General features: G+C 42.9%; 1 protein-coding gene across 3 annotated transcripts in view; it reads left to right on the forward strand.

The window, feature by feature from the left end:
* The window catches only part of LOC132823388 (nuclear factor NF-kappa-B p105 subunit-like), a 157,103-nt gene that overhangs the window by 56,747 nt on the left and 77,782 nt on the right, over positions 1-22,574 (forward strand). Inside the window, exon 1 of one of the 3 annotated variants that reach the window (XM_060837156.1) lies at positions 11,515-11,584. The exons of the other annotated variants lie outside the window; for them this stretch is intronic. Coding sequence (XP_060693139.1) covers positions 11,537-11,584 — 48 coding nt within the window. The 5' untranslated portion in view covers positions 11,515-11,536. Of the gene's footprint in view, positions 1-11,514; positions 11,585-22,574 lie in introns of those variants that run through there. 3 annotated transcript variants of the gene reach the window in all.

Here is a 22,574-nt window from a genome sequence, read left to right on the forward strand (position 1 = left end):
GAAAGAGAAGAATGTTCAATGAGATCTTGGTGTTCTCGTGCATGACTTGCTGAAAGTGAACACAGGTGCAGCAGGCTGAAGAAAGATTATATTAGATTACTTACAGTGTGGAAACAGGCCCTTCGGCCCAACAAGTCCACACCGACCCGCAACCCACCCATACCCCTACATTTACCCCTTACCTAACACTACAGGCAATCTAGCATGGCCAGTTCACCTGACCTGCACATCTTTGGACTGTGGGAGGAAACCGGAGCACCCGGAGGAAACCCACGCAGACACGGGGAGAACGTGCAAACTCCACACGGTCAGTCGCCTGAGTCGGGAATTGAACCCGGGTCTCAGGCGCTGAGAGGCAGCAGTGCTAACCACTGTGCCACCGTGCCGCAAACTATATGTTGGCCTTCACAGTGAGAGGATTTTACAGGTAAATGGATGTCTTGCTGCAATTATCCAGAGGCTACACTCAGAAACTGTGCACAGTTTAGTCTCCTTATCTGAAAAAAGTTGTTCTTGCTATAAAGATAGTTCAGAAAAGATTTGCCAAATTGTTTTCTGGGATGGCAAGACTGACACATGAGCAGAGATTGAGTCAATTAAGACTGGATTTACTGGAGTTTAGAAGAATGAGAGTAAGGAGATCTCATAGAAACATGTGAAATTCTAACAGGACTAGACAGATTCGATACAGGTAGGATGTTCCTAATGGTGAGAGAGTCTAGATCCCGGGTCATCATTTTAGGATAATGGATAAACCTGTTAGAACTAAGATGAGAAATGTCTTCACCGAGAGAATGGTGAGACTTTGGGACTCACTATGATAGAAGGTGTTGAGGCCAAAACAATGTGTTTTCAAAAAGGTGCTGGTGTAACTTTTGTGGCTAAAGGAATTAGGAATCAAGGGATGTTGGGGGGAAGGCAGGATTGACGTATTGTGCTCATTGATCAGCCATGATCATGATGAATGGTGGGGCAGGCTCGAGGGGTTGAATGGCCTACTCCTGATCCTATTTTATTTGTTTCTATGTTTCTATCTTTAGTGACACATAAAAGACGGAAGCAGTGTATTAGGTGCTGCACTCCATTGAGGAGGTGATCTCAAAGAAGTCGCACCTCTTCAGAGAGAGAGAGAGACTGAGCTAACAGCATGACATATGTGAAGCATGGTGTGTGGCTGCTTTTACATGTGGGAGTTGTTTACCAGAAAAATGCCTTTGGGTGTGATCCAATAATGTGATCATGGTTCAGTCTATTCAGTGGCAGAGCACCAGAAAACTTTCTGGAAAGTGAAAGAATTTGGGATAGTCTTTAGTGAGCACTTCCGAGATGGAAGCAGTGTGATGGGTGCTGCACTCCATTGAGGAGGTGAGCTCAAAGCAATCGCACCTATTCAAACTGGATCTGCAGCATCAGAGTAGTGGAAGAACGCTACTCTCTGTGGCTCTCAAGGTGGTCCTCACCCTTAATTTTAAAATAGCTGGTCCTTCCAGGCTGGTGCATTTGACATTTCTAGCATTTTACAGTTCCCTACTCTGGGAATTCTCAGAGTTTCTATAAACATGGAGAGGAAAATTTATTGTTGTCTTTTGTTCCAAAAGTTTAAATGCATAAGAAGAGATTTGAGGAGAGGGAGCAGGGTAGGGAGGGGGAGAAAATCACACCATGTTACAGCATCTGTACTTATAGATTGCAGGTTGAGGTTGAAGTGAGGCAAGTTGGTGCACACACTGAGGTTGAAGCTGAATGACTAATGGAGACAAGGCCCGTATCATTGGGGTGCTGCATGTCTTACAGTATGGAGGAGTATGTGCAGCCCTTATCTGCATGGTATGACACCACTGAGTATGCTTATAGCTAAAATTTTGTTTTGTACCTCATGTTCCTAACATTGGTAATTTCCAGCAAGTCATGCACTGAGCTGTGGGTGGGATGTTAGTCATTGTGAATACCTTCCTAAGAAGATAAAGGTGAACACAGGGGATCAGGGTTGAGGGCAGCTCAGGAGTAAAGGCAGGCAGTGTTGAAAGTGGGGAGCACCCAACTCAGGCAGAGTTTGCAGCCTCAAAGTACCTCGGGATGTGTCAGATTTGAAGTAGGTGTAGAACTTTCCACTCCCACCTCCATTTTCTGGGGATGAATGAGATATGGTGTTGACACAGTCTCAGTACGTCCTTGGATATTAATGAAATGGTGCTCAATACTAGAGGGGGGCCTGAGATTGCAAGTGTTGGAGGCCATCCTCTTATTTTCTTTCCAAATGATGAAGTCAGTGCTGCAGCCTAGGCAGTAGGATTTGGGGCCTTAAGTGAGTTTCTCCAACATTCCATCAGTTGCACATAGGAAGCACTAAGAGAGCCATGTCACAACACTGCAGAATTCATCAACAGGAAGGGCTTCCATTTAATAGTGTTCACATGATCTTTGATCACTGTAATCACTTCCTGATGTTGTGTGCCCACTATCTAGGCAGCTGTCATGAAGCCTATGCCCTGGAGTATTTTCATGTACCTGATGTGTTTGAGGATTCAAGTGCCTGACAGGTTTGATTATTGCATGACAACAGCTACCCACTATGACGTGTGTAACTCCCTGACTGATTAGGTGTGGAGATGCAATGCTACCCATGCTTAGTCCAGAGCAATGGTAGAATAATGATAGAGTTCCTGAAAATGTGCTTTTGCTGCTTGGACTGATCTGGGGGGCTCCTCCACTATAGTCTGGCAGCAAGTCACGTAGACTCATAGAGTTATAGAGATGTACAGCATGGAAACAGACCCTTCGGTCCAACCCATCCATGCCAACCAGATATCCCAACCCAATCTAGTCCCACCTGCCAGCACCCAGCCCATATACCCATCCAAATGCCTCTTAAATGTTGCAATTGTACCAGCCTCCACCACATCCTCTGGCAGCTCATTCCATACACGTACCATCCTCTGTGTGAAAAAGTTGCCCTTTAGGTCTCTTTTATATCTTTCCTCTCTCACCCTAAACCTATACCCTCTAGTTCTGGACTCCCCCACCCCAGGGAAAAGACTTTGTCTATTTATCCTCTCCATTTAAGGGCGGCCACGGTGGCACAGTGGTTAGCACTGCTGCCTCACAGCGCCAGGGACCTGGGTTCAATTCCCGCCTCAGGCGACTGACTGTGTGGAGTTTGCACGTTCTCCCCGTGTCTGCGTGGGTTTCCTCCGGGTGCTCCGGTTTCCTCCCACAGTCCAAAGATGTGCGGGTCAGGTGAATTGGCCATGCTAAATTGCCCGTAGTGTTAGGTAAGGGGTATGGGTGGGTTGCGCTTCGGCGGGTCGGTGTGGACTTGTTGGGCCGAAGGGCCTGTTTCCACACTGTAAATAATCTAATCTAATCTAATGCCCCTCAATTTTGTAAACCTCTATAAGGTCACCCCTTAGCCTCAGAAGTTCCAGGGAAAACAGCCCCAGCCTGTTCAGCCTCTCCCTGTAGCTCAAATCCTCCAAACCTGGCAACATCCTTGTAAATCTTTTCTGAACCCTTTCAAGTTTCACAACATCTTTTCGATAGAAAGTAGACCAGAATTGCACACAATATTCCAACAGTGGCCTAACCAATGTCCTGTACAGCCGCAACATGACCTCCCAACTCCTGTATTCAATACTCTGACCAATAAAGGAGAGCATACCAAACGCCTTCTTCACTATCCTATCTACCTGCGACTACACTTTCGAGGAGCTATGAACCTACACTCCAAGGTTTCTTTGTTCAGCAACACTCCCTAGGACCTTACCATTAAGTGTGTAAGTCCTGCTAAGATTTGCTTTCCCAAAATGCAGCACCTCGCATTTATCTGAATTAAACTCCATCTGCCACTTCTCAGCACATTAGCCTATCTGGTCAAGATCCTGTTGTCATCTGAGGTAACCTTCTTCGCTGTCCACTACACGTCCAATTTTGGTGCCATCTGCAAACTTACTAACTGTGCCTCTTATGCTCACATCCAAATCATTTATGTAAATGACAAAAAGCAGAGGGCCCAGCACTGATCCTTGTGGCACTCCAATGGTCACAGGCCTCCAGTCTGAAAAATAACCCTCCACCACCACCCTCTGTCTTCTACCTTTGAGCCAGTTCTGTATCCAAATGGCTAGTTCTCCTTGTATTCCATGAGATCGAATGCCTTACTGAAGTCCATATAGATCACATCTACAGCTCTGCCCTCATCAATCCTCTTTGTTACTTCTTCAAAAAACTCAATCAAGTTTGTGAAACATGATTTCCCATGCACAAAGCCATGTTGACTATCCTTAACCAGTGCTTGCCTTTCCAAATACATGTACATCCTGTCCCTCAGGATTCCCTCCAACTATTTGCCCACCACTGAGGTCAGGCTCACCGGTCTATCGTTCCCTGTCTTGTCTTTACCACACTTCTTAAACAGTGGCACCACGTTTGCCAACCTGCAGTCTTCCGGCACCTCATCTGTGACTATCAATGATACAAATATCTCAGCAAGAGGCCCAGCAATCACTTCTCTCGCTTCCCACAGAGTTCTTGGGTACACCTGATCAGGTCCTGGGGATTTATTCACTTTTAACCATTTCAAGGCATCCAGCACTTCCTCCTCTGTAATCTGGACATTTTGCAAGATGTCACCATCTATTTCCCTACACTCTATATCTTCCATATCCTTTTCCACAGTAAATACTGATGCAAAATACTCATTTAGTATCTCCCCCATTTTCTGTGGCTCCACACAAAGGCCACCTTGCTGATCTTTGAGGAGCCCTATTCTCTCCCTAGTTACCCTTTTGTCCTTAATATATTTATAAAAACCTTTTGGATTCTCCTTAATTCTACTTGCCAAAGGTATCTCATGTCCCCATTTTGCCCTCCTGATTTCCCTCTTAAGTATACTCCTACTTCCTTTATACTCTTCTAAGGATTCACTCGATCTATCCTGTCTATACCTTACATATGCTTCCTTCTTTTTCTTAACCAAACCCTCAATTTCTTTAGTCATCCAGCATTCCCTATACCTACCAGCCTTCCCTTTCACCCTGACAGGAATATACTTTCTCTGGATTCTTGTTATCTCATTTCTGAAGGCTTCCCATTTTCCAGCCGTCCCTTTACCTGCGAACATCTGCCTCCAATCAGCTTTTGAAAGATCTTGCCTAATACAGTCAAAATTGGCCTTTCTCCAATTTATCCTGGCATATTGCGCTCTGCCCATTTGGAACAGGCAATGAGACTATGTGATAAATGCTGAGCAGCTGGGAAATGGAAACAGTCTTCCAAGGACGAGGGAGAGGATGCTGGGGAGGAGGAAGCTCTCTGTGTGAAATGGAGAGCTCATCTGCATCAGGCTGTACAAGGCATTACAAGACCTGACTGAAACCTGGTTCCAACAGATGAGAGCTGGATGCAGCAGACAGTTGTGGTCATGATGTCAGTATTTAGTCTGCACTGTTGTGGCGAACAACAGCCTTCTATTCATTTTATTTGTGTTTACTTTTGCTGGCTGTAAGTAAAAGTTCATGTTTGGAATTGTCTAATTGCTTGCCAGTGTGTAATTAGATTACTTACTGTGTGAGAACAGGCTCTTTGGCCCAATAAGTTCACACTGACCCTCCGAAGAGCAACCCACCCAGACCTGTTCCCCTACACCTACCACTACAGGCAATTTAGCATGGCCAATTCACCTAATTTGCACATGTTTTGGAATGTGGGAGGAAACCGGAGCAAACCCACACAGACACGGGGAGAATGTACAAATTCCACACAGACAGTTGCCTGAGAGTGGGAATCGAACCCGGGTCTCGGGCACCATGAGGCAACACTGCTAACCAGTGTGCCACTAATGTTCTACTACTTTACAATGACAAGATATGGATCTATTGTGGACACTGGGGCCAGAATAGCTGTGACTTAGAATATTTAGCCAGAATGTAACTAAGGAGAGGTGAATTGTGTGGCCTGTTGGTTAAACAGATGAACTTTGGAGCCTAGTGAGAGAAAGTACAACAGAGTTTAAAGCACCCTGGCAATGTTTTGTAACCAGCACAGTTTTGTGGCTGCAGCTTGGGCAACACTGCATTGTCAACACTTTTTTGGGTGCATGTTGATATCAGATACTGGTCTTACAATGGATATTCGATGAGTGAGGAGTTCTGGGAATGGCAAATGGTTCATTGGGGCTAGGATTGAGTGAGAGGAGTGCAATAGGGCAGGGTGTAGGTAGTTAATGTGGCAAGTTTGGCAAGATATGGTGAGAGATCTTGCTCGGACTTGAGGAGAGAAATCCTCCATGAAATTTGAGGAAATTGACACTATGCCGAAAAAACACTAAGATACAATCTAAGAGTTCTAATGGCATGAAGGTGGCATAAGTGTCCATTCATTGTATTGACGCATTTCTCTTGTAAATATACATTAAACTTTACTTTAGTCATGTATGTTGAATGGCCATTATATTGCCAGTCCATGCATATAAGGGAGTTAGAATTCATTTCTCATCTGTACTGGATGATATTGGAAAGGTGTACTTAATTCTCACGAGGTTATCTTTAAATGAAGCATGACAACAAATATATGCAAAAAGGCTTCCCAATGCTTACCAACCTTCCATTAAATTTCCAAGAATGTAATACAGTTGCATCATGCCACCTGCCCCTTCCTATCCCAGGAAGCAGATCAACTTTCCACCATATGAGGAAGTTGTTCACTTGGGTCAAAATCTGGTGGCATACTCTTGTCTGTTGCATCAGGTTTTATTCAAACTCTTGAGTTCTTACTCAAGCCTTTACAATGTTACAGTCACTTCAAGCCCCTCACCTTTAAGAGGTACATTCTACAATTAAGTAACACCAGTCTGTCATAAAATTGAGCCATTTGCTGTTGCCAACAATCGCTCAACAGTGTATTAAACCTGGGTCTGCACACCAAAACCATGGAAATGAGCAGGCAGCACAAAGTTTGGCTATAACATTTCAACCAGAGGTAGAATAATCACATATCTCAATCCAATGCCTGAGTTCAAGGGTTATCTAATTTAGCTCCATAGTGTGGAGTAGAAATTTGGAGACAGAATGGTAGTGGACAGTCCCTTACCATAACTAAAATTCTCCCTAAATGTTAAATTTAACACAAGACAGATATAGCAAAACTGACTGGAAAGAGCACAAATACAAATACTGCACCCACATGTAACCATAACATGGAAGAATAACTTAACTGGTGTTTGGTAAATTGGGTTTAATTCCAAATATATATTAAGCAGAGAATCAGAAGCAGATTATGCTAGTAGGGTCATTTTTTTTATTTAAAAGAAAGGTTGCAAGGAAGGCAGAAGAAGGCCAGCTGTAGGTTGACAACTGGCTGAAGTCTGGATCAGTGGCGCTGGAAGAGCACAGCAGTTCAGGCTGCATCCAACGAGCAGCGAAATCGACGTTTCGGGCAAAACTGCTGTGCTCTTCCAGCACCGCTGATCCAGAATCTAGTTTCCAGCATCTGCAGTCATTGTTTTTACCTAACTGGCTGAAGTCAAAGACCTTATAACAGAGAGGAAGTAAAAGGAAAACTATAACATGTATAAAAGGGTCTCCCAGTAAAAGGCATTATATGCCATTAAAAACATCTATAAAGTGATATTATCGTATACTTCTGGGTAATCCAAGATGGAGGACAGGAAAAAATTATGGCTGTAATAGATGCTCCTTTTTTGAGGTATTTTAGGTATTGGAGGTGATTTCCTCGAATTCCAGGAGCAGCAATTACTCTTTTATATGCTGTTGCATTGTTTTGGAACTTTGGAAAAAAATGTCAAAGCAACAACAGTTTTAAAAGGGAGAAGAACAAACAAAGGAAGCACATGGTGAGGTCAGTGCAGGAGAGAGAGAGAAAGAAACTGACACAGCAGTGAACCTGTACAGTTCCTGCCTTTGCTGTTTGAATTCATGTATCTGGACATCAGAGTGTATCTGGAAAAAATAACAAACAGTGAAATTTACAATTGATCTTGGAAGAACTATTTGGGTGGAGTTCACAGCACCGAAACAGATAAGTGAATTTTTAAGTGTGGCCTGCAGAAAGTCTGCAGTCATTAGTAGAGTGGGTTATTTGTTGATTATATTTTTTGAGATATGTCTCTTGATTGAACTTAAAATATAAGATATAGCTATTAATTTAACCTAGGGCAGTGTTTTGTAGAGGAAAAAGACGGTGTTATTTTCTGGGTCTGTAGATTGTGAAGGAGCAAAAATGGCTTTTAGTAGAGTGATATGCGCTTCTTGTCAGATGTAGAAGTTCAAAAAGAATTAAAGGGTTGCTATATTATATCTGCAATAAATGCTGTTGGTTGTGAATGTTATCAGATCAAATGGATCGGTTGGAGGGACAGTTAGAAACAACGGGGAATTTGCAATAGCAACAGTATGTGATGGATGGCAGATATTGGAAGAGAGGAAAGTCTCAGATACAGTCACATAGATGGGTTAACTCCAGGAAAGGTAAGAGAGATAGGCAGATAGTGCAGGAGTCTTCTGTAACTATCCCCATTTCAAACAAGTATGCTGTTTTGGAAAATGTAGGGGGTGATGGATTCTCAAGGGAACGTACCATGAACAGCCAAGTTTCTGGTATTGAGACTGGTTCTAATGCAACAAGGGGTTCGTTGGGTTCCAAGAGATCAACTGAGTTAGGGGATTCTCTAGGCACAAACGTTTCTGTGACCAGCGGTGAAAAATCAGAATGGCGTGTTGCTTCCCTGGTGCCAGGATCGACGATATCTCAGAGAGGGTGCAGAAAGTTCTCAAGGGGGAGAAGGGCCAGCAAGAGGTTATTGTCCACATTGGAACCAATGACATAGGAAGGGAAAAGGCTAAGACTCTGAAGGGAGATTACAAAGAGTTAAGCAGGAATTTAAAAAGGAGATCCTCAAGAGTAATAATATCTGGATTACACCCAGTGCTACAAGCTAGTGAGGTCAAGAATGGAGGGATAGAGCAGATGAATGCATGACTGAGGAGCTGGTGTATGGAAGAAGGATTCACATTTTTGGATCATTGGAATCTCTTTTGGCATAGAAGTGACCTGTACAAGAAGGACTGATTGTACCTAAATTGGAAGGGGACTAATATACTGGCAGGGAAATTTGCTAGAGCTGTTCAGGAGGATTGAAACTAGTAAGGTTGGGGGGGTGGGGTGCGGTGGGGGGGGGGGGGAGCCCAGGGAGATAGTGAGGAAAGAGGTCAATCTGATTCTGGCACAGTTGAGAACAAAAGCGAGTCAAACAGTCAGGGCAGGCAGGGACAAGGTAGGACTAATACATTAAACTGCATTTATTTCAATGCAAGGGGCCTAACAGGGAAGGCAGATGAACTCAGGGCATGGTTAGGAACATGGAACTGGGATATCATAGCAATTACAGAAACATGGCTCAGAGATGGGCAGGACTGGCAGCTTAATGTTCCAGGAAACAAATGATGCAGGAAGGATAGAAAGGGAGGCAAAAGAGGAGGGAAAGTGGCGTTTTTGATAAGGGATAGCATTACAGCTGTGCTGAGGGAGGATATTCCTGGAAATACATCCAGGGAAGTTGTTTGGGTGGAACTGAGAAATAAGAAAGGGATGATCACCTTACTGGGATTGTATAATACACCTAGGAGTAAGTGAGGACTGCAGATGCTGGAGATCAGAGCTGAAAAGGAGTTGCTGGAAAATCGCAGCAGGTTAGGCAGCATCCAAGGTGAAGGAGAATCGACGTTTCGGGCAGGAGCCCTTCTTCAGGAATGAGGAGAGTGTGCCAAGCAGGCTAAGATAAAAGGTAGGGAGGAGGGACTTGGGGGAGGGGCATTGGAAATGCAATAGGTGGAAGGAGGTTAAGGTGAGTGTGATAGGCCAGAGTGGGAGCGGGGGCGGAGAGGTCAGGAAGAAGATTGCAGGTTAGGAAGGTGATGCTGAGTTCGAGGGTTGGGACTGAGACAAGGTGGGGGGAGGGGAAATGAGGAAACTGGAGAAATCTGAGTTCATCCCTTGTGGTTGGAGGATTCCTAGGCGGAAGGTGAGGCGCTCTTCCTCCAGCTGTCGTGTTACTATGGTCTGGCGATGGAGGAGTCCAAGTACCTGCATGTCCTTACTGGTGTGGGAGGGGGAGTCGAAGTGTTGAGCCACGGGGTGGTTGGGTTGGTTGGTGCGGGTGTCCCAGAGGTGTTCTCTGAAACATTCCGCAAGTAGGCGACCTGTCTCCCCAATATAGAGGAGGCCACATCAGGTGCAGCAGAAACCAAAATTTCCCCTCCAACGTGGTTGACGATGCTCTCCACTACATCTCCTCCACTTCCCGCACCTCTGCCCTTGAACCCCGCCCCTCCAGTCGCCACCAGGACAGAACCCCACTGGTCCTCACCTTCCACCCCACCAACCTCCGGATACATCGTATCATCCTCCGTCATTTCCGCCACCTCCAAACAGACCCCACCACTAGGGATATATTTCCCTCCCCACCCCTATCAGCATTCTGGAGTGACCACTTCCTCCGTGACTCTCTCTTCAGTTCCAACACCCCCCACCAACCCAACCTCCACTCCCGGCACCTTCCCCTGCAATCGCAAGAAGTGCAAAACTTGTGCCCACACCTCCCCCCTCACCTCCCTCCAAGGCCCCAATGGATTCTTCCATATCTATGGCAAATTCACCTGCACTTCCACAGACATCATTTACTCTATTCGCTGCGCCCAATGTGGTCTCCTTTACATTGGGGAGACAGGCTGCCTACTTGCAGAACATTTCAGGGAACACCGCTGGGACACCCGCACCAACCAATCCAGAACTAGAGGGCATAGGTTTAGGGTAGGAGAGGAAAGATATAAAAGAGACCTACAGGGCAACTTATTCACACAGAGGGTGGTACGTGTATGGAATGAGCCACCAGAGGAAGTTGTGGAGGCTGGTACAATTGTAACATTTAAAGGGCATTCGGATGGGTATATGAATAAGAAGATTTTGGAGGGATATGGGCTGGGTGCTGGCAGGTGGGACTAGATTGGGTTGGACTATCTGGTTGGCATGGACGGGCTGAACCGAAGGGTCTGTTTCCATGCTGTACATCTCTATGACTCTATATACTATTGTGAAGAATAAGTTGCCAGGATAGGAAAAGCCACATTAGGAAATGCCATGATTGGATAGCTAAGAGAAAAATTTATTTATTGTAATAAAGCACGAAACAGAAATAAATAAAACAGCTTTGAAATAAGGATCAATTTTGCCACTGAGTAATTTCAACGAAAAATTAAACAAGATTACTTGTTTTCCTTTTGATAATGATATTAATATATATTTATAAACAGACACATTTCTATATGAATCTGAAAGTCCATCGAATTCTTTGTCAGATAACATCATTGACAGAAATATCCTGTTGCTATCGAAGCATGTCAGCCTTTACATCTTTCAGCCAATTATATTTTGAAACGGCAAAATAATTTGCTTAACAGAAATCATAACCGCCATTTGGCTTAGGTGGTTAGGATGGACAGTGATTCAAGACTTTGCACAACTGATGAATTCTACCAGCTTAAAAGTCTGCACATTCCTTAATTTTACAAAGGTATTGTATAATTTTTTTGGTTTAAGTTACAGACTAAAAATAGTTGTGTAATGGAATAGAATTGTGTCGGAATAAATGGTTGATTACTCTTTTACTTCATTGGTATTTGTGTATTTTATGCGACATTATACAGGCAATGAAGATATTTTTAAAGTCCAATATTGGTACCAGTTTTTGTGTAGTTGTGAATTTTAAACATGAAAACTGTATGATGTAAGTATTTTGGTTTCTTTGTGTCATGTAGTTGGACTTTTGACCTACGTGGTTTTGGAAAACATCTTTTTTTACAACCGCTTAAAGAGAGCAACATTACTTTTGCATTTGTCGCTGCAGGTTCATGAGTTCATAAACAAAAGTGCACATTTGGGGACAATTTCTGCAGGGGAAAATTGACCTTAACAGGGAGATGGGAGGGTAAGAATAAGATCAGTAGCACTCTCTGATAAATTCCACAGATGATAGTCAGACAGAAGCCCAGCTAATGCAGGTTTGAAATTATTTTTGTGGAATCAAACAGAGCAAATGTACACCACTCAACCATAAAACATTTTGAAATGTTGCTACCCAGAGCAACTCCCTCGCAACCACCCACCCCAGACTAATCTTACTGCGAGGTGGGGAGTCCAACATTAGTCAGCCTTAATCTGATGAGCTCTAGTGGAACATCTGTTTGTCTTCTTCAGCTCACCAGTCCAATACAAATGCTATAGCCTCAAAATTGCAGGCAGTTTATTGTTATCAAGGCCAGTGATCAATAATCAACCTTTTTGTATGTTTATAGATGAAAGGTGTTTCGTACCAACTTTCATCCATGTCCTTTTGTTACAAAAATCCATTAGCAGCAAATTTTAAAAGTTCATTTAATTCTTTATGCCAGGTGGCAATTTTTAGTTTGTTACCACAGTTTAATGTTAAGGTTTCACTTCTGCTTTATAACTGCCTTGCAAATAGTAAACATTACTCAAGGAAGTGACTGAACAAGTGAGCAGAGTTGCAGCCTACTAATAACGTAAAGCATTTTGGTGTTTCTCTAAATTAAGAAATTTGTGCACTGTCTTTTTAAATAACTAAAAATATGTCCGCAATCTCTAGCAAAAAGTCATAAATTCCTGAAAGATTTTAAGATTGAAACAGAGTGCAGAGTTGCAAGTTAATTTTTGGTTTGTAGTTTATTAAAGAGCTGTAGCACTCATACCGTTATTATTATTGTACCATTTTTAATGGCAAAACAGTAATATCAGAAAATTATATCATTCAGACCAATACATTCATTTGTACATTTTGCTGTTCACTTATCAATTTCTTTATTGTGGAGACGAAGATTATACTGAAGGGATTCCAGACTATTCTGGAATGTTATTGTTGTATTCAGATTGTGTCACTAAACATAAATACTTGCAGAGATTGTAGAACGTATAGATTTTTAGATTTATTTTAGATGCAGATCAGGATATTTTTTAGGACATCAACATCAGGTTGTCAGTGATGATGGTATAAAAGTCAAGTCAATGTGTGCACATTTTCCAAAGAGGTGTCATAACGTGCTAATACTGCCCTACACCTCCAGCAGGTAAAGCAGTACATGGATGACTGCAAAGTGGTAAGGGATATCTTGTAACATCCAGTCCATTGACACTGCTATTCTGCTTTCACTCTCTTGCTGACAATCATGCGATCATAACCACAGAATGAACAATGCCATCATCTAGCCTGTCATTAGAATTCTTGAACACTAGTTAAAGTATCTAGATGACCATGGAGAAGCTTGCTGTAAGTCTTAGAGAATTCTATGCAAAATGATGGCATGCTACTTTCTCTGCAGCATGGTCATGCAGCATAAATAGATTCTCGACTTCCTCCAGTTGGAAGCTTTATATAATTCTGAAGAAGAGGAAAGTAATGAAGTTGCAGGCGGCAGCAGTCAGAAGCTTTGGCTGTGACAGGCCATCAGTTCACCTTGCAATTCTCTTGAATTCTCCCACTGCATTTGTACCTAGACCACTCTTCCTCGATGCTTTGTCTATTTCTTACACCATTCAAGATGAAATGCAAAACAATGCTAGTCACTCATGTGACATTGCATGCCATGTATACAGTTGTATAAGATCTGTTTCTTTAAAGGTTGCAACAGTGGTCTGAAAATAACATATTCACCCATGTGTTTATCATTAACGTCATAGAGTCATGGAGTCATGGAGTCATAGAGATGTACAGCACGGAAATAGACCCTTCGGTCCAACTCGTCACATACCGACCCGATATCCCAAACCAATCAAATCCTACCTGCCAGCACCTGACCCATATTCCTCCAACCCCTTCCTATTTATGCATCCATCTAGAAGCCTTTTAAATGGTGCAATTGTACTCGCCTCCACCACTTTCTCTGGCAGCTCATTCCATACTTCCATACACGTACCACCCTCTGTGTGAAAAAAGTTAGATCTCTTTTATATCTTTCCCCTCTGACCCTAAGCTTATGCCCTCTAGTTCTGGACTCCCCCCACCCCAGGGAAAAACTTTGTCTATTTATCCTACCCATGCCCCTCATGATTTTATAAACCTCTATAAGGTCCCACGTCAGCCTCCGATGCTCCAGGCAAAACCGCCCTAGCCTATTCAACCTCTCCTATAACTCAAATCCTCCAACCCTGGCAGCATCCTTGTAAATCTTTTTTGAACTTTTTCAAGTTTCACAATGTTTTTCCAATAGGAAGGAGATCAGAATTGAATGCAATATTCCAACAGTGGCCTAACCAATGTCCTGTACAGCCACACCATGACCTCCCGACTCCTATACTCAATACTCTGAGCAATAAAGGAAAGCATACCAAATGCCTTCTTGACTATCCTATCTACCTGTAACTCCACTTTCAAGGAGCTATGAACCTGCACTCCAAGGTCTCTTTGTTCAGCAACCTTCCTAGGACCTTACCATTAAATGTGTAAGTCCTGCTAAGATTTGCTTTGCCAAAATGCAGCACCTCACATTTTCTAAATTAAATTCCATCTGCCACTCTCAGCTCCTTGGCCTATCTGATCAAGATCCTGTTGTAATCTGAGGCAACCTTCTTCACTGTCCACTGTCTTTTCATAGAGTTATTTTACTGCTGCTCTTACTTAGTTTTATTCACACTATCTTCAACATGGTTGGTGGAAGGCTGTTGTTCCTCACATGAGGGAGTTGGATGCTCAGAGTTGGCAAACTCTACAGACTCTTACAAAATCTTTGAATGCTTTATCCCACCAATTTTGCCCTCAGAATCTCCAGTGTCTCCTATTCCATGGGTATTATGACTGGAGGAAAAGTGAATCACTTTAATGTAGGTCCCTCCAAGTTTAAGTTATGTAGCATCTCTGTCTGTGAATGCAACCAAGCTGTTGATGTTTAGTGCAGAAAAGGATTATGCAGATCTTAGTGACATCATGATATACCTTAAATACTGACAATTAGGTGCAGCAAGTAGTGCATATAATGAGGTGTTAAAGTGCAGAAACTGGTTGGAAGTTAATCAATCAATTACAGAGTGTTAAGTTTTCTAACAAGTACAGCATGTGATATTATTGATGACGTTATAGGTAGTAGATCTTGGATAGGAGAAGAAAGTTCCACAGCAACCCTTAATGCAAAAAAAAAGACACAGTATGAGGTGAACCTTTGACAAGCGGTGAAGTCATTCAGGGTAATTTTGATTTTGGTGGATGGTATAAACCATGCATATCAGCTGACCCACCTGTTAAACAATTCTGCAGACCTGGGTTCAATTCCAGTCTTGGGTAACTGTCTGTGTGGAATTAGAATCCCTACAGGAATTAGAATGAGCCCTTCTAATGTTTGGAAACAGGCCCTTCAGCCAAACAAGTCCACACCAACCCTCTGAAGACCAACCCACCCAGACCCATTCCTCTACCCCATCATCCCACATTTATCCCTGACTATTGCAGCTATCCTACACATCCCTGAACACTATGGGCAGTCTAGTATGTGCAAACTCGACACAGACAGTTGCCTGAGGGTGGAAGTGAACCTGGGTCATTGGCGCTCTGAGGCAGCAGTGCTAATCACTGAGCCACTGTGCCCCACCCCACCCTCAAGAGTTTGCATGTTTTTCCTGTGTCTGCATGGATTTCCTCCGGGTGCTCCGGTTTCCTCCAACAGACCAAAGATATGCAAGTTAGGTGAATTGGCCATGCTAAATTGCCCGTGGTGTTCAGGAATGTGTTGGTTGGGGACATTAGTCAGGGGAAATATAGAGTTATAGGGCAGAGGAATGGGTCTGGATGGGTTTCTCTTCGGAGGTCGGTGTGGACTTGTTGGGCTAAATGGCCTGTTTCTACACTGTAGGGATTCCATGATTTTGATTTCCTCTGAAAGGGAGTGTGGGGTGGTAGTGGTGGTGGTGTGGGGGGGGTGGGGGTGGGGAAGAAGCAATTTTACAAAGTCAATGTTGTACCCATTAAACTTTTTCTTGCTTTGGATCCATGTTCTGCATGCGATGAGTGTGAAAACTGACATGTTCCATAAACTTCTTATAAGCCTGTTGTTATATTGACAAAATTTGTCTTATATGCCCAGAAGTCCCACTCCAACCTAATCAAGGGAATCAAGATCTCCACAAAGACCATGTCATGCTTCAATCTTATTGCATCATATCAAAATCTACAGACCCTTGTTTATGCAATGACAAATCCATGTCACTTCAATGGAAGTGATGGCTCCTCTTTTGAATTAGGAACTAAGCCGACTGGAAATCCCTCCTCCTCATTGGCAGTAATCCAATTCTGGGCATATCAGTTTATTATTACTATTTATTTAGCTGTGCATTTATGGATCAGATAATTCTTTGAGACCCTTTTATAGCATACACAATTGTATATCATGATAAAATAACTTCAAAATGTTTTCAATTTTTTAGGGTAAGTAGAAGTGACCTGTACAAGAAGGACAGATTGTACCTAAATTTGAAGGGGACTAATATACTGGCAGGGAGCTTTGCGAGAGCTGCTCAGGATCAATGTGAGATTGGTACAGTTGAGAAAATAAGCGAATCAAACAGTCAGGGCAGGCAGGGACAAAGCAGAGTACAAGGTAGGACTGATAAATTAAACTGCATTTATTTCAATGCAAGGGGCCTAACAGGGAAGGCAGATGAATTCAGGGCATGGTTAAGAACATGGGACTAGGGTATCATAGTAATTACAGAAACATGGCTCAGGGATGGACAGGATTGGCATCCTGAAAAATGTTTCAGGATACAAGTGCTAAAGGAAGAACAGAAAGGGAGGCAAGAGAGTAGTGGGAGTGGTGTTTTTGATAAGGGATAGCATTACAACTGTACTGAGGGACAATATTCCTGGAAATACATCTGGGGAAGACATTTGGGTGGAACTGAGAAATAAGAAAGGATTGATCACTTTATTGGGATTGTATTATAGACCCCCTAATAGTCAGAGGGAAATCGAGAAACAAATTTGTAAGGAGAACCCAGTTATCTGTAAGAATAATAGGCCAATTATGATTAGATTAGATTACTTACAGTGTGGAAACAGGCCCTTCGGCCCAACAAGTCCACACCGACCCACCGAAGCACACCCATACCCCTACATTTACCCCTTCACCAAAGCTATGGGCAATTTAGCATGGCCAATTCACCTGACCTGCACATCTTTGGACTGTGGGAGGAAACCCACACAGACACGGGGAGAATTTGCAAACTCCACACAGTCAGTCGCCTGAGGCAGGAATTGAACCCGGGTCTCTGGCGCTGTGAGGCAGCAGTGCTAACCACTGTGCCACCCACAATAAATTTGTTGGAGTTCTTTAATGAAGTGAACAGGAAGGTTAGATTACTTACAGTGTGGAAACAGGCCCTTCGACCCAACAAGTTCACACCGACCCGCTGGAGCGCAACCCATCCCCCTACATTTACCCCTTCCCCTAACACTACGGGCAATTTAGCCTGGCCAATTTACCTAACCTGCACATTTTTGGATTGTGGGAGGAAACCCACACAGACACAGGGAGAACATGCAAACTCCACACAGAGAGCTGCCTGAGGCAGGAATTGAACCCGGGTCTCTGGTGCTGTGAGGCAGCAGTGCTAACCAGTGTGCCACCATGCTGCCCGTGGTTATGGTAGAGAATTTTAACTTTCCAAATATAGACTGGGACTGCCATAATGTTAAGAGTTTAGATGGAGAAGAATTTGTTAAGTTTGTACAAGAAAATCTTCTGATTCAGTATGTGGATGTACCTACAAGAGAAGGTGCAAAACTTGACCTACTCCTGGGAAATAAGGCAGGGCAGGTGACAGAGGTGTCAGTGGGGACCACTTTGGGACCAGCGACCATAATTCTATTAATATTAAAATAATGATGGAAAAAGATAGACCAGATCTAAAAGTTGAAGTTCTAAATTGGAGAAAGGCCAATTTTGATGGTATGAGGCAAGAACTTTCAAAAGCTGATTGGGGGCAGATGTTCGCAAGTAAAGGGATGGCTGGAAAATGGGATAGAAAGATTGCAGAGACAGTATATTCCTGTTAGAGGCTATTAGGTATGGAGAATGCTGGATGACTAAAGAAATTGAGGGTTTGGTTAAGAAAAAGAAGGAAGCATGTGTCAAGTAAAAACAGGATAGATCAAATTGATCCTTAGAAGAGTATAAAGGCAGTAGGAGTATACTTAAAAGGGAAATCAGAAGGGCAAAAATTGGACATGAGATAGCTTTGGCAAATAGAGATGAGGAGATTCCAAAGGGTTTTTACAAGTACATTAAAGACAAAAGGGTAACTAGGAAGAGAATAGGGACCCTCAAAAATCAGCAAGGTGGCCTTTGTGTGGAGTCGCAGGAGATAGGGAGCTACTAAATGAGTATTTTGCATCAGTGTTTACTGTGGAAAAGGACATGGAATTTAAAGAATGTAGGGAAATAGATGGTGACACCTTGCAAAATTTCTATCTTACAGAGGAGGAATTGCTGGATGTCTTGAAATGCTTTAAAGTTGATAAATCCACAGGACCTGATCAGGTGTACCCTAGAACTCTGTGAGAATCTGGGGAAGTGATTGCTGGGCCTCATACTGAGATGTTTGTATCATTTATAGTCACACATGAGGTGCCGGAAGACTGGACTTTGGCTAACGTGGCGCCACTAGTTAAGAACGGTGGTAAGGACAACCCAGGGAACTATAGACCAGTGAACCTGATGTCAGTGGCGGGCAAGCTATTGAGGGAATCCTGAGGGACAGGATGTACATGTATTTGGAGAGGCAAGGACTGATTAGGGATGGTTAACATGGCTTTGTAAATGGGAAATCATGTCTCACAAACTTGGTTGAGTTTTTGAAGAAGCAGCAAAGAAGATTGATAAGGGCTGAGTGGTAGATGTGATCTATGTGGACTTCAGCAAGGCGTTCATCAAGGTTCCATATGGGCAACTGGTTAGCAAGGTTGATCTCATGGAATACAGGGAAAATTAGCCATTTGGATGCAGAACGTGCTCAAAAGTAGAAGACAGAGGGTGGTGGTGGAGGGGTTTTTCAGACTGGAGGCCTGTGACCAGTGGTGTGCCACAAGGATCAGTGCTGGGTCCTCTACTTTTCATCATTTATGTCAATGATTTGGATGTGAGCATAAGAGGTATAGTTAGTAAGTTTGCAGATGACACCAAAATTGGAGGTGTAGTGGACAGCAAAGCAGGTTACCTCAGATTACAACGAGATCTTGATCAGATGAGCCAATGGGCTGAGAAGTGGCAGATTGAGTTTAATTCAGATAAGTATGAGATGCTGCATTTGCAAGTAAATCTTAGCAGGACTTACACACTTAATGATAAGGGAGTGTTGCTAAACAAGGAGATCTTGGAGTGCAGGTTCATAGCTCCTTGAAAGTGGAGTTGCAGGTAGGTAGGATAGTGAAGAAGGTATTTGGTATGCTTTCTTTTATTGGTCAGAGTATTGAGTACAAAGGTGGGAGGTCATGCTGCAGCTGTACAGGACACTAGTTAGGCTACTTTTGGAATATTGTGTGCAATTCTGGTCTCCTTCCTATCGGACGGATGTTGTGAAACTTGAAAGGGTTCAGAAATGATTTACAAGAATGTTGCCAGGGTTCGAGGATTTGAGCTATAGGACGAGGTTGAAGAGGCTGGGGCAATTTTCCTGAAGCATTGAAGGCTGAGGGGTGACTTTATAGAGGTTTACCAAATCATGAGGGGCATGGATAGGATAAATAGACAAGGTCTTTTCCCTGAGGTGGGGGAGTCCAAAACTAGAGGGCATAGGTTTAAGGTGACAGGGGAAAGATGTAAAAGAGACCTAAGGGGCAAATTTTTCACACAGAGGGTGGTGCATGTGTGGTAGGCTGCCAGAGGAAGTGGTGGAAGTTTGTACATTTGCACCATTTAAAAGGCATCTGGATGGGTATATCAATAGGATGGGTTTGGAGGGATATGGATTGGATGCATGCAGGTGGGACTCGATTGAGTTGGGATATCTGGACAGCATGGACGAATTGGAATTAAGGGTCTGTTTCTGTGCTGTATATTCCTATGACTCTATGACTCTATATTTAAAGTAATTGGATCAAGTCTTCCTTGAATATAAATCGTGTATTTGTGACACGTTATTAATGCACAAATTGGTCTGCAAGTCCAGAGAAAGAAAAGATATACAATGATGTTACGACTGATGTTGGAGTCAGAGTCATACAGTCATAGAGATGTACAGCATTGAAACAGACCCTTCCATGTCGACCAGTTATCCCAACCCAATCTAGTACCACCTGCCAGCACCTGACCCATATCCCTCCAAACCTTTCCTATTCATATACCTATCCAAATGCCTTTTAAATGTTGCAATTGTACCAGCCTCCACCACTTCCTCTGGCAGCTCATTCCATAGACGTACTGCCCTCTGCATGGAAAAGTTGCCCCATAGGTCTCTTTTATATCTTTCCCTTCTCATCCAATCAATACTCTGACCAATAAAGGAAAGCATAGCAAATGCCCTTTTCACTATCCTATCTACCTGCGACTCCACTTTCAAGGAGCTATGAACTTGCATTCCAAGGTCTCTTTGTTCAGCCACACTCCCTAGGACCTTACCATTAAGTCTTGCTATGATTTGCTTTCCCAAAATGCAGCACCTCACCTCAATCAATGTTATACTTTCGCTGTTCTTTGCAGTACTTGCCTCAGCCATAGAAAGGTTACCTAAGATCTTTTGACAAGGTTTACCATGAAATCAGATGATTGTACTCTTTCAAAAGGATTTCAAGCTGTTCCAAGTAATCTTTCAAAGTATCTCTGTATACAGGTCTATTATAAAGTTGCATAATACAATTAGGAATGTCAAGTATTACTTGATTCATTAGACTCTGGAAAATGGCTGAACCGTATCTTTTTAGTCCAAGTGGCAAAACATGACATTGGAAAATGTTATTTGGTGTGACAAAGGCTGAGAGTTATTTAGCTTGGAGTGTAAAGGGAACCTACCTGTAACCTTCAGCAGAAATGTCTACGTGCAAAATGACATTTCCAACATTGTCAACATAGTCTTCCAGGCAAGGAATTGGATAGGAGCCTACGTTGGTTGTGAATTGACTTTTCTGTAGTCTATCCAGAATCTTACTGAACCATCAGGCCTGAGCACTAGCACAACTGCAGATCTCCAACTACTTTGACTGAGTTCAACTAGGTGATTTTCCAACATGTATTAGACCTGAATTTCAATTAAAAAATGAGGTCTGCAGATGCTGGAGATCACAGCTGCAAATGTGTTGCTGGTCAAAGCACAGCAGGCCGGGCAGCATCTCAGGAATAGAGAATTCGACGTTTCGAGCATAAGCCCTTCATCAGGAGGGCTTATGCTCGAAACGTCGAATTCTCTATTCCTGAGATGCTGCCTGGCCTGCTGTGCTTTGACCAGCAACACATTTGCAGCTGAATTTCAATTAGGCCTGTTTCTCAGGACCTCGATGACATGATTGCTGCATTATAAGAGCCACTCTTCTATATCCACATCATTAGGTTTAGGTTGTTCATTATGTTTTGTTCCTAGCGAGCTCTATAAATGAAGTGAGCAGTCTCATTAGATCTCCTCCCTAATGGTCAACATGTCAACTTTACATCAAAATATTTTCACAATAATCTGGGTATATAACCCAGCTAAAGGTCTCAGCTTGTCAATTACAGTCACAGGGAGCTTCAGAATCTCACCATTAGAGCATGATCAGGGTATGCTACCATGAATATTCTAGTGACCATGATAAAGGATTGGGATTTCTCTTGTTTACCATCTGGAATTCACACACTTAATCACAAAATTTTAAATGGTCAGAAGGATGTCAGTCAGCCTGTCATATCTGTACTGTGTCCAGATCAAAATATTTGGTCTGCATCAAAATATGAGAACATGGTGTCTATTGTCCCTAATAGTTCGGTGTTAAATAATTGGATGGTATGACATCCTATTTGGGAATTGTCCAGGTCTCTATCTGTTTTATACCCCTGTGTCTTTCAGCCACCAGTGCCCTCACTACCTAACAGGCCTTGCTTATCCAGCTCCTAGCTCGGGTTTGTTTTAACATGTTAATGTGACACAGCCAACTTTTTTCTGGTGCGCTGAGACATCAATCAAATAATTCACCTCACCAATCATCTTGTCTATTCTATATGAAGCACTAAACTGCAGAGGTAACAATATTATATAATCCCCTGGCTAAAATGTTCAAATCTTGCCTTTCATTTGCTCATTTATTCATGGTTATTTATGAGTTTTAACGTACTGCTAAGTCACATTACAGCCTCTTGTGATCTGCTCTCAGAACATTGATTTGTAGTCTAACATTGAAGATTCAACCCCTTATCCTAATAATGCTTTTAAAATTAATTTTAGAGGCCCTCTTACCTCTTGACCATAAACAAATTCAGAGGGAATAAAATTGGTGGACACAGTACAGATATGACAGGCTGAATGACAGCCTTCTGAAC

Source organism: Hemiscyllium ocellatum, chromosome 16 (assembly GCF_020745735.1).
Source record: "Hemiscyllium ocellatum isolate sHemOce1 chromosome 16, sHemOce1.pat.X.cur, whole genome shotgun sequence".
Taxonomy (NCBI): Eukaryota; Metazoa; Chordata; class Chondrichthyes; order Orectolobiformes; family Hemiscylliidae; genus Hemiscyllium; species Hemiscyllium ocellatum.